Source organism: Mus caroli, chromosome 3 (genome assembly GCF_900094665.2).
Source record: "Mus caroli chromosome 3, CAROLI_EIJ_v1.1, whole genome shotgun sequence".
Classification (NCBI taxonomy): Eukaryota; Metazoa; Chordata; class Mammalia; order Rodentia; family Muridae; genus Mus; species Mus caroli.
Genome location: NC_034572.1, coordinates 126,153,083 through 126,172,128, shown reverse-complemented (window position 1 = coordinate 126,172,128; position 19,046 = coordinate 126,153,083). Strand labels below are relative to the sequence as shown.

The 19,046-nt window shown below is 38.1% G+C and overlaps 1 protein-coding gene across 3 annotated transcripts in view; it reads right to left on the bottom strand.

Annotated features, from left to right (window-relative positions):
• Positions 1-19,046, bottom strand: part of Tbck (TBC1 domain containing kinase) — a 149,438-nt gene that overhangs the window by 99,589 nt on the left and 30,803 nt on the right. For all 3 annotated transcript variants that reach the window (XM_029474919.1, XM_021157536.2, XM_029474920.1), the window contains exons 6-14: positions 15,842-15,983; positions 12,632-12,692; positions 11,286-11,347; positions 9,543-9,604; positions 9,094-9,242; positions 7,009-7,147; positions 6,132-6,231; positions 5,188-5,237; positions 4,702-4,831 (exon numbers count right to left, since the gene is read on the bottom strand). In XM_029474919.1, coding sequence (XP_029330779.1) covers positions 4,702-4,831; positions 5,188-5,237; positions 6,132-6,231; positions 7,009-7,147; positions 9,094-9,242; positions 9,543-9,604; positions 11,286-11,347; positions 12,632-12,692; positions 15,842-15,983 — 895 coding nt within the window. The remainder of the gene's footprint in view (positions 1-4,701; positions 4,832-5,187; positions 5,238-6,131; positions 6,232-7,008; positions 7,148-9,093; positions 9,243-9,542; positions 9,605-11,285; positions 11,348-12,631; positions 12,693-15,841; positions 15,984-19,046) is intronic.

Sequence of the window (19,046 nt, the reverse complement as noted above, 5' to 3'; positions counted from 1 at the left end):
TGAAGAACAATAATATATTATCTTATCAATAAATATAAAAAATTTAACAAGATCCATCACCTTGTCCAGGAAAAGAATATTTACAAACAGGATGGAAAAGAATGTATCACAGTACATGAACAAGCCCACAGCTAACAGTATTCCAAACGGAGAAAAGCTGAACACATTCGTTCTAAGATGTGGAGTAAGAGAGAGATGTTCACTCTCTCTCTTTTTATCCAGAATGTTACAGAACTCCTAGTCTGCCATCAGGGAGGACAAAGAAGTAACATGACCTATGTATACAAACCCCTAAAGATTCCTCCAAAAATGTATTCAAACTACTGAACAAACTTAGTGAAGTTGTAGTATATGAAATCAACAGACAAAAGTCAGTTTCATTATATCAATAATGAAATATCTGTAAAAGAAATCAAGAAAGGAACTCTACAATAGAGTTTAGAAACTTTATTTTATACACTCATTTATAAAATAGTACCTAAATTTATAAAATAAATTTAATAAAAATATGAAAAAATCTCTAAATTGATTCTACAAAATGATTTTAAAAACTGAATGGCTGAGAATGGTGTCATGTGTCTACAATCCCAGCACTCAGAATGATGATGCAGGAGGATGATGAGTTTGAAGTCAGCCTAGGCTATATAGTAAGACTGTCACAAACAAAAACTAAACCATAAAATTCAAAACCCAGGAAGGATATGAAGAAGATGCATAAAAATGGGGAAAATGTCTCAGATTTCTGGAATGATCATTAAATATTGTTAGAATGAACATACTATCCAAAGCAATCTACAGATTCAATGTAATCTCTTTCAAAACATACATGATATTCTTCAAAGTATAAGATCAAACAATCCTAAATAGGAATAAAAACAAAAGCAAACCCATTTTGAACACAGTACATTGTATTCTCTGGTTTTATATATAGTATACTATATTAAACTATACTACAAAGGTAATAAAAGAAAACAACCCTGGTGCCAGACTGAAAACTGACACACAACAATAGAGCAGAGTAATCACTGGGCATAAACTCAGGCACCCACAAACCATTGTTCAGCACATGGGTTAGAAAAATTAGGTATCCACAAGAAAACAAGCAAGCAAACAAACAAAAAATAACCTGTAAAAAAACAAGTAAACAAAACCCCTGAAAACAGACTCTTCTCTCAATGATTACAAAATCAACTCAAAGTAGGCACTCACTTAAATGTAAAGCCATGAAATGTAAAACGGCTAGAAGAAATATGTAGCAGTGTGTGTGGGGGGGTGGGGGGGGTGGGGAACTGGGGATAGCCACTAGAAAGTTCCAGACACCAGGGAAGCAAGAGGTTCCCAGGACCCAACAGGAATGACATTAGCCTAAATCCCCATCAAAGGGGAGCTAGAACCTGAAGAGTCCACCTCCAGTAGCTAGGCATGGCCCCCAATTGAGGGATGGGGCCATCCACTCATCTCAAAATGTTAACCAAGAATTGTTTCTGTCTAAAGGAAATGCAAGGACAAAAGTGGAACAGAGACTGAAGGGAAGACCATCCAAAGACCACCCCACCTGGGGATCCATCCCATCTGCAGACACCAAACCCAGACACTACTGCTGATGCCAAGAAGTGCTTGCTGGCAGGAGCCTGGTATAGCTATTCCCAGAGAGGCTCTGCCAGAGCCTGACAAATGCAGACACAGATGCTTACAACCAACCATCGGACTGAACACAGGGTCCCCAATGGAGGAGTTAGGGGAAGGACTGAAGGAGTTTGCAACCCCATAGGAAGAACAATATCAATTCACCAGACCACCCACAGCTCCCAGGGGGAAAAAAAAACCCTACACACCAAAGAGTATACAGGGAGGGACTCATGGCTCCATACATATGTAGCAAAGGATGGCCTTGTAGGACATCAATGGGAGGAGAGGTCCTTGGTCCTGTGCAGTCTTGATGCCCCAGGATAGGGGGATGGTAGAGCGGTGAGGCAGGAGTGGGTGAATGAATGGAGGAGCACCCTCATAGAGGCAAAGAGGAGGGGGAATAGGATGGGGGGGCCTGCTGAGGGGAGACTGGGAAGTAGGACACATTTGAAATGTAAATAAATAAAATAACCAATAAAAAATAAAAAACAAATAAAAAAAGACAGAAGAAGATATGTAAGGATGTTGGCCTGATTTTTTTAAGGAATTATTTTAAAGGTATGAAACAGAAGGAAAAAATGGATATATCAAGTTAAAAGTTAAAAGCTAATTAAACAATCAGTAGAGTAAGAAATTGTCTACAGAATTGTAGAAAATATTGGCAAGCTTTACAACTGATAAGGAATTGATATTCAGAGCACAGTAAAGAAACCAAAACCTTGACAGTTAAAAAAAATTAAATAACTCCCAGTAGGTCTACATAGACATTTCTCAAAAGAATATCTGCAAATAGGCACTGGCCAGTGAAAACACTACCAGCATTACCAACCCCTGGGGAAATGCAAAGCAGAAAGCACTAGAAGCTTCTTGCCTCCTTAAGGCTACCATGACCTCTACTAAGGTACTGAGGTACACTGGGGGCAACATCAATTCATACTGCTCTTGTGGGAAACAGCATGGAATTTCCTCAAAAATTACAAATAGACCTGTCTGATTGTATTAGTTATTTTTCTCATCCCTGACTCATGGCTGGGCAGTACCATCCATCACAGTTATGTGGTACCAATATGGAAGCAAAGAGATTTAAGCCAGAATCAGAGATGTGCTATAAACATCAAAGTCTATTGGAAGGACTCATGGTACCCAGCTATACTGCACCGTCTAACATCCTAAAACAGAGTGACCAAGTGTTCACAGACAGAAGCCTGTGAAGGATATTTTATACTAAACCTGTAACACTTATTATGATCTACAATTTCCAGCTCTGGTTATGAATGCAGAGGAAATGGAGTCATGATGTCCAGAGGACATCTGCAGTGACATGTTTACTAAACTACCACGATTCCTAATATGCAACGAATAGAATTAGCTTATGTCCACCAATGATGGGTAGATAAAGGAAATGCAGTGTATATTGTAAGTGGAATATCATTTTGTTCCCAAACACGAATTCCTATAATATGTGAGAACATGAATAAGACATGAAGATACTATGTTAAAATCAAATAAGCCAAGCACAGAGAAGGCAAATACATACGGTCACTCATATGTGAATTAGAAGAAGAAAAACAATTAGAAAAGTGGTCTCCTACAAGTTCCAAGTTGCAAGTTAGCAAAGTACTTTGTACTCAGCAGGAGCTGGAGAGCACAGCCGTGAGAGAAGGATGGAAAAAGTTACTTAATATGAGAGGTAGGTCAATGAAATAAATAGTAGCGTGCTAGTGCACAAAAGAGCAGCTACCCATAAAGTAATAATAGCGCATTGTATCTCATGAGGATGTCACAAAAATTGATAACTATTTTGTCACAAATAAATGGTAAATATTTGAAGAAGTAGATAAGCTTATTTTGACTTGAAAATTGTATTTTGCAAAACATGGATTAAATATACCAGTGGTACCTCATAAATATGTACTGCCATATAGATCATATACCTCATGAATATAACTGACATATACATGACTGGAAGGGAGTCAGAGAAACTGCTCAGCAGGTAAAGGTACTCGCTGCACTAGCTTGATAATTGATCTGAGCTTGAATCCACGGTCCACAAAGTCGCCCACTGGTTTCCACAGGTACACTCTGGCACAGGTGCCCACACATACATTGTGTGTGCACACATACACACCACCACCACCACCACCACCACCATCATTGTAATAATCATGATAAATAAAATTTAAAAATAATAATTAAAAGGAAAAAAGTATCAAGGCAAGAAAAAGAAAACGTCTCAAATTACCAGGTTCATATTCTAATCTGGACACTGTAATATGTATTGGTGATAGAATTGAGGAGAGCTTTAATCCATTTTTAAGATTATTAACCACTGGGACTGGTTTTATCTATATAAATAAACAGATGAATCCACCTCAACATCTCCAAAAGCTGTGCAATAAAGTTAAAAACAAGGGCTTGCTCTACCTGTTCTTAATCAGGGTGGTTTATAAGTGATTGAAAACCAGGGTTCTTGTGTTCTATGATCAAAGAAGACAAAACCCTTGTAAAATTCTGGTATAGAAGGTATGTGCTGAGCATAAGGTATGCAACTTCTCGTATGTCTAGCACATTTAGCCTTCTATAAATCTGCCATTTGAAGGGATTTCTAGAACACAATTATCAGCACACAGGATATTTATGTCTTAGTTACTTGATGTTTATCTTAAAACTGCTTTGCAAACTCTGAAAGGAGAAGCGCAGTTTTCACAAGTCTGTGCTGCTCATGTCAGTGATGTGCAAGAATATCCCACTGAAACTGTGTAATTCCTAGTAAAGATGAGGTTAATATAGTTGTTGACTAGTTTATATTCATATTTCTATCAACACTGGTACCTTTTCCTATCGACTTTTATGCCTTCTTTAAAAATTGTGTTAATTCTTTGCCTGAGGTGATCTTTCATATATTGTTGTTTTGGAACTTCTATTAATTTTAAAAGTTAGAGAAGTTAATTGCAGAAGATTATATAAATTACTATACTCATAATTTTGAGCTATAAGAATAGCATTAAAGGAAGGCTCATCTGGATCATCATTAACACTTGATATGTTAGATATATCACAATATGTTCCTACCTTCAACAGCCTGTCAAAGAGAATAATCCTGTTTAGCTGATATTCTGTATCCCTCTCTCTGATGATTAAAGGCAGGGTAGCAGCTGCAGACAACTCATTATTGCTGTTTGAATGTGGCAAATTTGACTGGCTGTAAAGGAACAACCAAAGGAAAACCAGGGACAAAGACAATACTTTTTTTGCTTCTGATTTTTTTTTTATTAGATATCTTCTTTATTTACATTTCAAATGTTATCCCCTTTCCTAGTTTCCTCTCTGAAAACCCCCTCTCCCCTCTCCCCTCTCCCCCCTCCCTCTGCTCCCCAACCCACCCACTCCCGCTTCCTGGCCCTGGCATTCCCCTATACTGGGTCATAGAACCTTCGCAAGACCAAGGGCCAACAAAGCAAAATTAAAGCCCAACTTTATAACTGTTCTATTTACAATCTACACATTTCTTGTTATCTAACAGAGTCAGGAAAAGCATCAGGAGGGGCATCTACTCACTCATCCTCCAGCAATGGGTAAAACGCTTCTCCACCAACATCTTTTAATCTCTGCCAATTTAAAAACAAAGTGCTTATAAATCACTACGTTGGGTAGTAAGAGTAATATCTACTTAAAAAGAATAATTACGTAAAAATTATAAACTCACAACAGCACAAAGAAGTGAAAAATAGGATCTAAAGATTAGTTTGTCTCATGAACATTCAAACATACCATACTTCTGACAAGGGTTATGTACGAGCAAAGACTTCTCTTTTCCCCCCATAAGCAGTGTTTCTAACATTTCCTCACACATAACACCAAATTACTAACATTAATACAAAAGTTAATGCATAAAATATTTTAAATTATATAATGATGATTAGAAAAAGGTATTTTAAAATATATTCATTTATTAAAAGATTAGTAAAAAGATATGCTCTTTCATATATTCTTCAAAGATATTTGCATGAAATATAATTGGGGAAGCCGCAGTTTCTGGAGAATCCTTTCTAAAGTTTTTAAATGACAACTGATGAGCTTGTATATGCTCGTGTAATGTACAGAGCAGCTAAACACACAGCTGAAACTCACAACTGCACTGTAACCAGGCAACTGTAATTAGTATTATACATTTTAAAACATCAGAATCTCATCAACTATTTAAATTTTAATTTTTTGTTTTTATTTAAACATTTAAAATGTTTAAAATCACTTAAAATGTACTATGTTTACTAAATGGAGAAATAGGAAGACTTAGTCAATGAAGATGAAAAGATGACCTTGTTGTGAGTATCTGGCAGTGTACTTACAGTGTACGTACAGGCTGAACTTACAGTTTACACAGATAGTTTCTGACAGTTCTACTCCAGACATACACTACAGATGATCTCTCATGTATCACAAATGCAAAGTATTGTGTGTTATCTTTAAATGAGCCATATTTATTAAGCTTTCATCCTTACATTTCTGAGCTGGCACAGAGACAACGTGACAGTGGTGTCATCTAAGAGTGAGCTTCTATCTCGACCTTGTCCAAAACTTTCTCCATCTTCAAAGAGAAAACTAAGATTTAAAGAAAAAGAAAAAAGGAGAAAAACCAGTTGTTACAGTCATAAAAAATAATTTATTTCTTCTAAAACATTCCCTATCACACTCTCATCATCAAGAAGAAATAAGCTTCAGACTAGACAGTGGATTTTAAAATCGAGCATGGTGTGGAACACATGCCTACATCCCAGTGCTCAGAAGGCGGAGGTAGGAGGTTCAGGAGTTTGAGAATAGCCAGTGAGTTCAAGACTAGCATGGTCTACAGGAGACCTTGTCTTTAAAAACGTATTTTTTGAAATAAAACGGTAACTGCTAGTTGAAGTGTCTCCTGACAAGTTTGACTTTTATATATTTCTCGATTTGTTATAATTCTGGCATATGCTGTCCTGGTTAGCTTTGTCACTGGTATTACTAGAGTAGTGGTTCTCAGCCTGAATTGTGACCCCTTTGGGGCTAGAACAACCTGTTACCAGGGGTTTCCTAAGACCATCAGAAAACACAAATACTTAAATTATGATTCATAACAGTAGCAAAATTACAGTTGTGAAGAAGCAACAAAACACTTTTATGGTGGGGTCACCACAGCATGAGATACTAGAGAGTCACAGCCTTAGGAAGGCTGAGGGTCACTGCTTTAGAGAGAAAATGCTGCAACTACAAATTCTAACCCATCCAACAAGTGTGGATCTAACTGCTTCCATGTTCATGTATTAGAATATTTAGAAAAAAAATGAAATAAAAAAAAAACAACCAAAAATTTAATCTGTTATTACCTAGATTTTCTTTACTTACTTTGGGAGTGTGCAGACAGGTGGCTTGGAGCGAATAATTTCCTTGTTTATAAGCTCCTTTTCCAGGTCCCCTCCAGCCAAACACCAAAGGTAGTAAACTTCCTCAATAGATCTCTCTGCCAGGTAATCATTGTCTATATCTATTAATGGTAAAATTTTCAAAATTACTATTACCATTTGTGTCTGTATTAATAGCTGATAGTAATAACAGCTGACATTCTAATAAAAGTAGCTGAAGAACAGGTTATCAGTTCTGTGTGTAAGGACTTTGCAAGTTGCTACTCTAGCTAACAATCTAACAGATGAGAGTAAAAATCTTATGTAAGAATCACAAGAAAGGTAACAGAACAGAGGCAAACGACTACCCACACGATTGGAAAAGCAGATGGGAGAATGTGCAAGAACAGCAAAAAAAGCCTCAGGAACCAGAACTAGAACAGTAAAAGCAGAACTATAATTGATGAATTGCTGTAAGCTCAATGCAGACAAGTATGAGTTTGAAGTCCCAGGATATGCAGTTATATGGGAACACTGGCACATCAGTAAAATTTATCACTGGGATCCTGGCCAGTTCCTCACAGTAAATACTGGAGTAAACTGGCCTGCGCTTTAGGCCATGGGAGGAGAAAACAGAATCAATTTGCTACTACCACCAGAGGACTCCTTTCTTCCTTATATGGCTTGTGGCAGGAGAAGTTCTAAATGACCTGAGAGGAGGGAATACTTTTTATGATGTTGGTGGCAAGGAGGAAGGACAGCATCCTGTGGTCCTATAAGCAGGTCACATGGTTTAGTAAGCTTATGCCTCTGGACCATGATGGTCACACAAGCTTCCTGCCCATAGTGAAACTGGAAGGCTTAGGGTGCAGTTGAGTAGGGTGTCTTGGTGCAGGTGTGCCACAATCCGTACATTTTGATTCATCTTGTAACAGGCTGAACTCCTCCTAAAAGTGGCTCATGCATAAAAGCCAGTGAAGGGCCAGAGATTGTCAAAATCTTGACATACTGCCTGCACTCACAACAGAAGAAAAACTGCTACTTCAGTACTTTTCGTGCCCCAAGATGAAGCTCACATTAAGTTGATGTGCACAGTGATCCTATTAGGCAACTTTAGTCACAGCCTGCTTCCTAAGTCTAGAGAAGCTAAAAAAGGTAAAATCTAGAAAATGTATGCCCCATGTTAGAGGGTCAGAACAGGAATTTGTGTACTCTGCAAAAAGGACTGTGGTAGAAAAACCCTCTCGTCAACAAAGCATTGCTTTCCTCATGCTTCATGGGACAATATAATGGCACAGGCTTCCTACTGATGACCAATTTTAGACCACTTTGTGGCATGTAATATTAAAAAACAATCCACTATTGTCAGCTATGCTCTAGTAACATGGTCTCTCCACCCCCATGGTCACCATGAGGTGGCCCTCCCAACTCTCTTGTTTTCCTTGCTGTGGAACCTGCTCACACTCCCAGTCATCCACCCCCTGCGGCTAGCTGTCACAATTCCTCCCCCTGCACCCCCGCAACCCAGTAAAATCAAAATTCTAGAGGCTTATAATTTATTTATAACAGTACATTCTCAACTCACAAAATACCCACACAATGAACTCAGAGCCAACTGACACTAGTACAAGGTGCCCACCTAGATTGGATAGACTGTCCTATATTAATTACCCATCCCTTCTATGCTATTAGCAGCTACCTGTGGCTATTTAAAGCCATGAATCAGGTTGGTCCTCTCCTTCCTCCATCTTCTCTGAACCTCTTCCCTCTCTGTCCCCTGTCCTCTGTCTCTAAAACTCTCAGCCCGCCTTATTTTTTCACTGCTCAATCACAGACTCCAGTTTTATGTTAAACCTGCCCTCACCTGCATATCAACAGCAGTCTACACCACGTTATATGGAATAGTGGTAATTTAGAGTCTAGAATTTGACTTCTATTTGACACACTGTAGAACCACCTCCTAATTCCCTGGTGTTTTCCCACAAAAGCCTATGACTATAACACCTGTTATGAATTCAAAAGTAAACAGGCTAGGGAACTTCTTTTGAAAACACGGTTCATCTATCACCTATGTTTTATTCACCTTTACCTTTACACAAGTCACTGATATCCTCAGGCAGAGTTAGATCAGCGCATCTCAGAGAAGATGAAAACAGACTGGCAGGCCTGATAAAGGGGGTGTATAAAGGTGACACTTCACTGAACACCTGGTCCTTCATTAACTCATCTGGGGTTGGCCTTGAGAAAGACAATTGAAAATACTGAGCACAGATAAAAGTCATAAAAATTGTCCTACAAAATATAACACATTCAAGGTGGGAGTTAAAAGTCTTAGATACCTCCTTAACACAGATGACCATGATTTGACTTCTTTTATTCACAAAAAGCTAACTTTAAATCACACTTACAATACAGGTATCAACTATGTACTACAACACATGCAGCTATCATCCATTAGTCCATCACTGTCATACCAAATACTAAATCAACTCTCTATAGAAAGAATCCTGGGATAAACCTGAAGCCTTAAGGAATCACCTCTTAGAAGGATGGAAGGTGAGGCACTTCTTCAAAATATTTATCACATTTTCAGGAAGCTCCTGGTGAATAAAGATAAAAAAATAGACAATCAATTATACAAATATATTTTACTAAAATATTTAAAATCTCATAAGTTTTGATTTTAAAACATATACAGAGACAAAGTTGGAAGCAGAGACTGAAGGAAAGGCCATCCAGAGTCTGCCCTACCTGGGAATCCATCCCATATACATTCACCAAACCCAGACACTATTGCAGATGCCAAGAAGTGCATGCTGACAGGAGCTTGGTATAGCTGTCTCCTGAGAGGCTCTGCCAGAGCCTGACAAATACAGAGGCGGATCCTCGAAGCCAACCATTGGACTGAGCACAGGGTCCCCAATGGAGGAGTTAGAGAAAGGACTAAAGGAGCTGAAAGGGTTTGCAGCCCCATAAGAAGAACAATAATATCAACCAGCCAGACTCCCCAGAGCTCCCAGGGACTAAACCACCAACCAAAGAGTACACATGGCCTCCATGCTCCATCCGCTTATGTAGCAGAGGATGGCCTTGTTGGTCATCAATGGGAGAAGAAGCCCTTGGTCCTGTGAAGGCTTGATGACCCAGTGTAGGGGAATGCCAGGGTGGGGAGGTGGGAGTGGGTGGGTGGGTGGGTGGGTGAGCTCGCTCACAGAATCAGGGAGAAGGGAGGTGGGATAGGTGGGTTCTGGAGGGAAGACCGGGAAAGGAGATAACATTTGAAATGTAAATAAAGAAAATATACAATTAAAGAAAAGATTTTATTTAGACTTTATTTAAATTTATACTAATTTGTCACTCTCTGTGAAGAAGCCAGCATTTGCAGAGAGATAAGTACAGCTTTAATAACTTGTTATTGTATCCTAATGTGAAAATGAACTTTCCTAAACAGATTGCTCTTGTTTGACTATGCCCCTTCCTACATTCAGGTCCTGAAACTTAAGGGCAAGTAGATGCCATTAAGAGATAAGCTGCCAGCATGAACCTGCTACTATTACTCTACTAAATGTCCTTAGTACCATACAGCTCTCTAAGTTCACCTCTCTCTCCTTATAGGTTATCCAATTCTCAGACGTCATCAGAGAAGAAGTTTCTTTGTACAGGGAATGGTTTAGGCAGAAAATCACAATGGTTAAAGTGTGGAAAGTGTGTGACTATGGTGTGCTCAGCCATATCTATATCACACCCCCTCTGCAAGGCTCAAAGACCATCATGGAACACTGGGTAGAGACCCATAGAGCCCGAGGTGGGGGAGCTATTGACAGCCAGTGATATCTAGTGAAGGCAGAATCAGTTATGAGTAAGGGTGTGGCTCCTGGTTAATAGACCATGGAGCAGTGGACACCCACACCGAAGAGCATATCGGCCACACTGGACTTAATGTGTTATTAAATGGGGGGTGAATTTGAGAGCTAGGGGTTGATATGAGAGGAGCTTGGGAAAAGAATTGGGGTGAAACAAACAAAAAAGAGGTAGCCCATGAGAGGTGATGGGGTCCCACAGGCCTTCATCTTGGGAATGGGATCTCATCCTTCCCGTATCCACTGCAGTGAAGAGCTTGCTTCTCTGCTGTGAGTGTCCTTCCCTCATCAGAAACCTGAGCCTCCGGGCACCTCTATCAGGACATATCCAGCCTTGGAAACTGTGAGATGATTACTTTTGTTCTTTAAGAATGACCCAGGCTCAGATAGTCTGTTGGAATAGCACACGTGCACAACGAACCTTGATAATGTCCAGACCCCCATGCTCCTCAGCGAGAACTGTTATAGTATCATCTACACAGCCTAAGAGAAAAGGAAAGCCGGATGAGTAAACACTGGTTTTTAATCTATCACAATAACCGGAGAGAATACAATGACAAAAATTTCCAAATATCATGATATAGTTTTGGTCTCTAAGCTACTAAAACTTGTTTTTATTTAAAGAATTAACTTTCCTTATATGCTTTGACAAAAGCAGAGGCTTAACCACTCAGTTCAGTTCCACACAGGCACTAAATTATAGTAACTTACACAAAGATATAAAAAAAAAAAATCCAAGGAATTTTTGAAGGTGCTGTGTTACTTCATGGTTACAAAATTAATTTGTTTTAATTACATAAGGTCTGGAGAATGACCTCACATATCTCTGGAGATAAAAAGTATAAATTCAGTCTTCAGATACACTTAACACTGCCCCAAATTCCTTGATAGCTGTAGTGTATGGTCTTGGTAAGGAATTAATGAATCAGATAAAATTTTATGCCACTTAGTTAATTCATTGCCTCCTCCCACAGGTTTTATCCTTTGTAACCTGTTACTGGAATTCTGACACGTCACTGCTTCATATGAAATAGTCCTATCAGTTCTCTCTCTTTCGTTAGCATACATTTAACTTCTCTCACTCTGAATTAGATTACACATTTCCTACTACACGTTTCAAATAATACATATGCAAGTTTTAAAGAGAACTGAACATTCTTCCTAGACTGATTTTCATAGACAACCAGTAACATTAGAAAGGCAGCTCAAGGTTTAGATGTGGTTGTGGAAGTACAGTTTCGTATTCTATTAGTTTGATTATAGAAAATAGTTTACTTGGCTAAATCATGAAACTAAGAATTCTTTCCATGGAGGTTCAAGTTCCTTAATGAAGAAAGAAAACTGTTGCATGTTTTAAAAGGCTCTCGTGGGGCTGGTGAGATGGCTCAGTGGGTAAGAGCACCCGACCGCTCTTCTGAAGGTCCAGAGTTCAAATCCCAGCAACCACATGGTGGCTCACAACCATCCATAATGAGATCTGGTGCCCTCTTCTGCAGTGTCTGAAGACAGCTACAGTGTACTTACATATAATAAATAAATCTTTAAAAAAAAAAATAACTACATAGCACGACTGTCTCCAAAATACAAAAATAAAAATTAAAAACAAACAAACAAAAAAAAAAACTTAAAAAAAAAAAAGGCTCTCGTCATGATCTTTTCTAATGCTTACCTCATCACAGCAACTTAAAGACAGAGCACGCCATGCACACGACAGCTATTTCTATACACTGTATTTGGTGGAAAGATAACGAAATGTATGAAACTTACCCAAAGTAAGCAAAAATTTTACTCTTTCAGAAACATCCAAGCTCTGAAACAATTTTCTCCCCTAAATAAAATGGGAAAATAAATTCTTATTAATATTTAGAATTTTCTCCCTGCTCCAGGTATCTTTTGTACCTTAATTGGAGATGATTTTATTGGCACTGCTATTTATTATCAGATTTTACTGATTTTTTAAAATGATCAGCTTGACTGTTGACTATTGTTAACATTCTTAAAAGAGCTGTGTAATATTTATTGCTTGTGGCACTAACATCTAACAATCATTATATCCAAATGTGATTCCAAGCACTGATTACTTTTGAGAACCCCACATCATTGCTAAGTTTTCCTGATCACCAACAGTATTGTTTAGTAAAATACAGAGATGGCCCTGGAAGTCTACCCCTGAAATCCTTACTATGTCTCTTGCTCAAGTAATCCCTTCTCTGCACTGATAACCAGTCACAGCAGTTCCTCCTCTCAAGCAACTTCAGATCGGCATTCCACATCTTCCAATAGAGCTGAGTTTCTGTGTTGTCTTTGTTGCTTTTGGAGCTGGGAACTGAGTCCAGGACTCAAGTTGCTACATCAGGACAGTTGCTAGAACAGTGCAGCATCACGGTATTCCATCCGCAGCCCTTCCTATATGCTTAACTTGAGGCAGTCTTTCTAGGCTGGCCTCAAACTCGGTTCTCCCTAGCTCAGAGTAGCTGGTATTACAGGCTGCTTTAAAGATACACATTGCATTTTAGTTATTTCCTTATCAGTTTGCCTCTAAAACCCCTTAACATGGATTTGGGAGTCAAAATTTTCATCTCCAAAAAATCATGTGTTGAGCAATTGTATGCACAACAAGTTGAATTTTTCTATCACCAGATAATTAAATAACATTGATAAATTACCTTAATCCCTTTACACCACGTCTCTCCTTTTAAAACTGTTGAAGAAACTGAACAGTTCTGAAAATATTTTTAATATTTCAAGATCAAAATTACCATGAGAGAGAGAGCACTGGGGGAAAACCCAGTTGCTGCGTTTCTTTCCTGGTTTTACGTTCTATCACTTGCCTGAAGCATGGGCTGGCCTACGGTAACGCTTTCAGCCGGCCCACAACTTATATAACCAAATACAAACATCTCCATTTAGCACTTAAAATCTTCAAGGATATTGTTCCCATGTATATTTTCAGCTGGCTGCTACTTTTCTGCCACTGTGAACACACACAGATACCACTGTGCACTTAAATTAGAATATATTCCCTTCTACATGCAACATTGAGCTACTTTGGCCTATAATTTGGCCTAGTATTTTTCCCTCAGAACTGTAATTTTAGTCCTGTGCTTCTCACAGTTCTGCATATTCTTCATTTCACTGTCATTCTTGAATGTTGATTTTGTAAATTTAATAATTTAAAATTCATTTATTTGGAATTATGTTTGAATCGGTCGCTCCTGTATATTCACTCCTTGAAAAAATAGGCACTGTCCATCTCACTGTGATTTTAGTGAGAAAAATTCACTTCTGACAACTGTGGGTTTTAAGATTCTTCTCTACAGGGCTGGTGAGATGGCTCAGTGGGTAAGAGCACCCGACTACTCTTCCAAAGGTCTTAAGTTCAAATCCCAGCAACCACATGGTGGCTCACAACCATCTGTAATGAGATCTGACTCCCTCCTCTGGAGTGTCTGAAGACAGCTACAATACAGTGTACTTACATATAATAAAAATAAATAAATCTTTAAAAAAAAAAAAGATTCTTCTCTACAAAAGCGATGAAGTTTACCAAAGGACTTGAAATGCTTTAGCTTTCAGAACGCTGAGCAGGCATGAATTTGCAGAACTCTTTGCTACACTATAGCTTAGAGAGCTTGACCTCTATGTACTATAGTTTTCCAACTTTTAGAAATATAAATTTGTTGGGCGTGGTGGTGCAAGTCTTTAATCCCAGCACTCGGGAGGCAGAGGCAGGCAGATTTCTGAGTTCGAGGCCAGCCTGGTCTACAGAGTGAGTTCCAGGACAGCCAGGGCTATAAAGAGAAAGTCTGTCTTGAAAAACCAAAAAGAATAAAAAGAAAAAAAAAAAGGAAATATAAACTTTAGAAGCCTGCTGCAAAAATCGATAGACAGAGCCAATATGAAGTTGTTATAAACCTCCTTATTTTTTGATAAGTACCCTATCAATATCATCAGCTATTTTTATTATTTGCTATCTTCTGCAGGTTTACCATACCATTTCCAGGTATTTGTATTTTTGTTGGTTTATTAGTTTTTATTTTTTCCACTTAAAAGACCCTGTACTTCCAAAAGGAGGGCTTTGTTTTCTACTTTTGATATTTCCATTATACAGATGTTAGAACATCTGGGTACATCTTCCTTTTCTTTTAACTTTTAATATTTGCAATCTCTTTATCCTTGTGTACAAATGCTTTTGGGAGGATTTCTACTTTTAGTTTTTCCAGTTTCCTAGAATTTATTACATTCTTTGTTTTAGTAATTGCATATATTTCATTAAAACTTTGTTTTCTTGATAGTTTATATAATTGCTTAATGAGCTTAATTACCTTGGGTTTTAGAAAATGTGGTTTTATTTTAAAGTTTTAATGCTATAATTCCTCTATTAGCTGTTCCTTTCTTACTGTGGATATTACTGTTTATGTTTTTTCCTCATGTTCTCATCAGTACCACACCCCTCTCCCACACACTGCAGCAGTGGGAACGTCTCATGGCAGCATGGCTTTGCCACGATCTTAGTGACAGAGTAAACACTTCCTTGCAGTATGATTTTGATACAGCTTTCCACTCATTTTTTTAAAAATATTCCTACTACACAAAAAGTTCCATTTGCTAGGTGCTGGTATGATATTCACTTGTATCTTAATATTGTTTATAAAATTCTAAGTGTTGAATTACACAGACTATTTAGACTTATCTATAGCCTGTCATACTTGCACTGGATGCCCAAACTAAGGACATAACCAAGTGACATAAAACTCATAGAAAAACGAAACTTTCCTTTTATTGAATTCGTTCAACACTGTACCCTTCAAATGTTATAGACTGAAATATAATTATGAGCTCTGATATAATAGTCTATTTATATCTATTCAATTTGCACAACAAAATATTTTATTACTATGTAAACTTCCTCTCTAAAAAGCAAATGCTAATGATCACACAATTTATTTTATTAGTTTAATATTTCTTTATACATACCACACAAAGCTCAAATAAAATTATCCCAAGAGACCATACATCTGATTTGGGGCCAGAAGGCAATGGTTTTTCACTTGGCACATGATCAGTAGTTTTGGGAATTCCTTGTGCAATTACCTCAGGTGCCAGGTATGAGGGATACCTGCAACATGTGTGAAAAGAACAAAGAATTACATGTGCTACAATGATGACAGAAACAGCAGCACATTCTTATAACTACTGCATGAAATGTAAAATTCCCACATGACTAACCCCATAGTCTATATTTATGTATTTAGGAATACACACATTGTACATACACAAACACATATACATATGTAGCAAAACAATTAAAGAAAAAAAGGTTGAGATTTTGAAAGAATTGGGTTGGGAGTACATAGGAGGGTTTGGAGGGAGGAAAGGGAAAGGGAAAATAATTATAATCATAAACTTTTTAAAAATTTTTAGAAATTCTAATATTTTAATAGTTCAGTCTCTTAAAAAAATCAAACCAGGTCATAGTCATAATCAGATTCAAGCAAATCAGAATTCACATTATAAATATCTAGCTATCCAAGAATATTATGAATCCAGAATGGAATTATTAGGCACAACATGAACGCAATTTCTATTTTAGTGTCACATGTATGTGTGTGTGTGTTTCTCAAGTTTACTCATGAGCACCATAATCTCAACCTTTTCCCTTCATTAACATTATTTTACAACAATAACAACTTTAGGCAAAATATATGCAAATACATGTAACATTCCCTCATACTATCATTGTCAAAGTTCATAGTCATGTAAAATACAATTCATTCAAGTCTGGATATTTACCTTGAATAAAACTAGATCATTAAATTATAAAATATTCATTGTGATGATATAAATACTCTTTCAATATTCTCATGTATTATATATACACCTGTAATAACATTTGTCCTCAGGTGGTAATACTGTTTTATAAGGGAATACGTGGAGTCTGTAGAAATAGCGACAGCCTAATGAAAAAGCACCAGATGTAATGGTCTACCTAGCATTTCTGTTCCACTCTGTGACACACTCTGTGCGTCTTTATGTCATGGCACCAGAGATGGCCTTGTACATGCCATGCAATTGCTCTGCCCAACAGACCTGTATTTCATTTCAGTACAATATCCCTGGGCTTTCTCCTTCAGCAGGAAGGAATAGCGATGCCCCCACCCCGACACTTGTGAATACTAATACATAACCATTGACTTCCCATACATTGATTCAAAACCACAGTACACGTAATGGAAAGCTAAGGAAAGCTACAATTAAATTGGTAGGTCAAAAAATTTTGGACAGAAGCAAAGAACTAACTTTTGCTCTAAATATTCAGGTCCTCTTTAACCAGACAGAAATTCACAAAGAGCCTTTAATGAAACCGGCTCTTTAATGGAGGGCATCATCTTTCAGGGGCTTTCTCTTCAGTGTTTCATTTAACACTCAACAGAAACTACTAGAACTTTACTTTGAATGTGGCTGCTCAGTACTGCAGGTGGCTTTCATCATCTGCAGTTTTCACAGGGCATTAAGCTACTGTCCAGTCACAGTGAATGCCCACTTTCTAATTCTGTCCGAGTTTTGAAGCAGATGGTAACACTTATGTGCCTTAGTATCTGTCACTGGACTCAGCTGTGCACCTCCTCGGATGGAAAGGCTCTTCCTGGCCCGGCTGCTTGATCACTTATTTTATTTTTCCTGGCTAATGTTTCACACTTTGCTCTTTATATTTTCCAGTAAGATCCTTTGAAACTCAGACTTCAAAGCAAGCTGCACTGAGTGCTAAAACAAGACCACGTCTACCAAAGTGTTTTAAATTCAAAATAATTGATAGGCTTTAAGAAAACTCACTTCTATTTCACCAGAAACTAATGTAACCTTAAATGTAAGTCAAAAACTTAAAATAACTTCTTTTTTTTTTTTTTTGGTTTTCTGAGACAGGGTTTCTTTGTGTAGTCCTGGCTGTCCTGGAACTCACTCTGTAGACCAGACTGACCTCAAACTCAAAAATACGTGTGCCTATTAAAATAACTTTTGTGTTATGTTTTTGGTTTTCTTTCATGGAAATTAAAGAAGTCAAAATATGATGATTTGCAGATGATATGACAGTATACTTAAGTGACCCCAAAAATTCCACCAGAGAACTCCTAAACCTGATAAACATCAGGGCGAGAAGAAGTTAGGGAAGCAACACCCTTCTCAATAGTCACAAATAATATAAAACACCTTGGTGTGACTCTAACTAAGCAAGTGAAAGATCTGTATGATAAGAACTTCAAGTCTCTGAAGAAAGAAACCGAAGAAGATCTCAGAAGATGGAAAGATCTCCCATACTCATGGATTGGCAGGATTAATATAGTAAAAATGGCCATCTTTAAAAATTTTTTTTAATTTTTAAAAATTTTTATTAGATATCTTCTTTATATACATTTCAAATGCTATCCCAAAAGTTCCCCATACCCCTCACCCCCCACCCCGCCACGCTCCTCCACCCACCTACTCCCACACCCTGGCCCTGGCATTCCCCTGCACTGGGGCACATGAAGTCTGCAATACCAAGGGGCCTCTCTTCCCAGTGATGGCTGACTACGCCATCTTCTGCTACATATGCAGCCAGAGACACAAGCTCTAGGGGTACTGGCCAGTTCACATTGTTGTTCCACCTATAGGGTTGCAGACCCCCTCAACTCCCTGGGTGCTTTCTCTAGCTTCTCCATTGGGGGCCCTGTGTTCCATGTTATAGATGACTGTGAGAATCCACTTCTGTATTTGCCAGGCACTGGCATAGCCTCATACAAGACAGCTATACCAGGGTCCCTTCAGCAAAGTCTTGCTGACATATGCAACAGTGTCTGGGCTTGGTGGCTGATTATGGGATGGATCCCCGGGTGGGGCAGTCTCTGGATAGTCCATCCTTTTGTCTTAGCTCCAAACTTTGTCTCTGTAACTCCTTTCATGGATATTTTGTTCCCTATTCTAAGGAGGATTGAAGTATCCACACGTTTATCTTCCCTTTTCTTGATTTTCTTGTGTTTTGCAAATTATATCTTGGGTATTCTAAGTTTTTGGGCTAATATCCACTTTTCAGTGAGTGCCTATTTAATGACTTCTTTTGTGATTGGGTTACCTCACTAAGGATGATACCCTCCAGATACATCCATTTGTCCAAGAATTTCATAAATTCATTGTTTTTAATAGC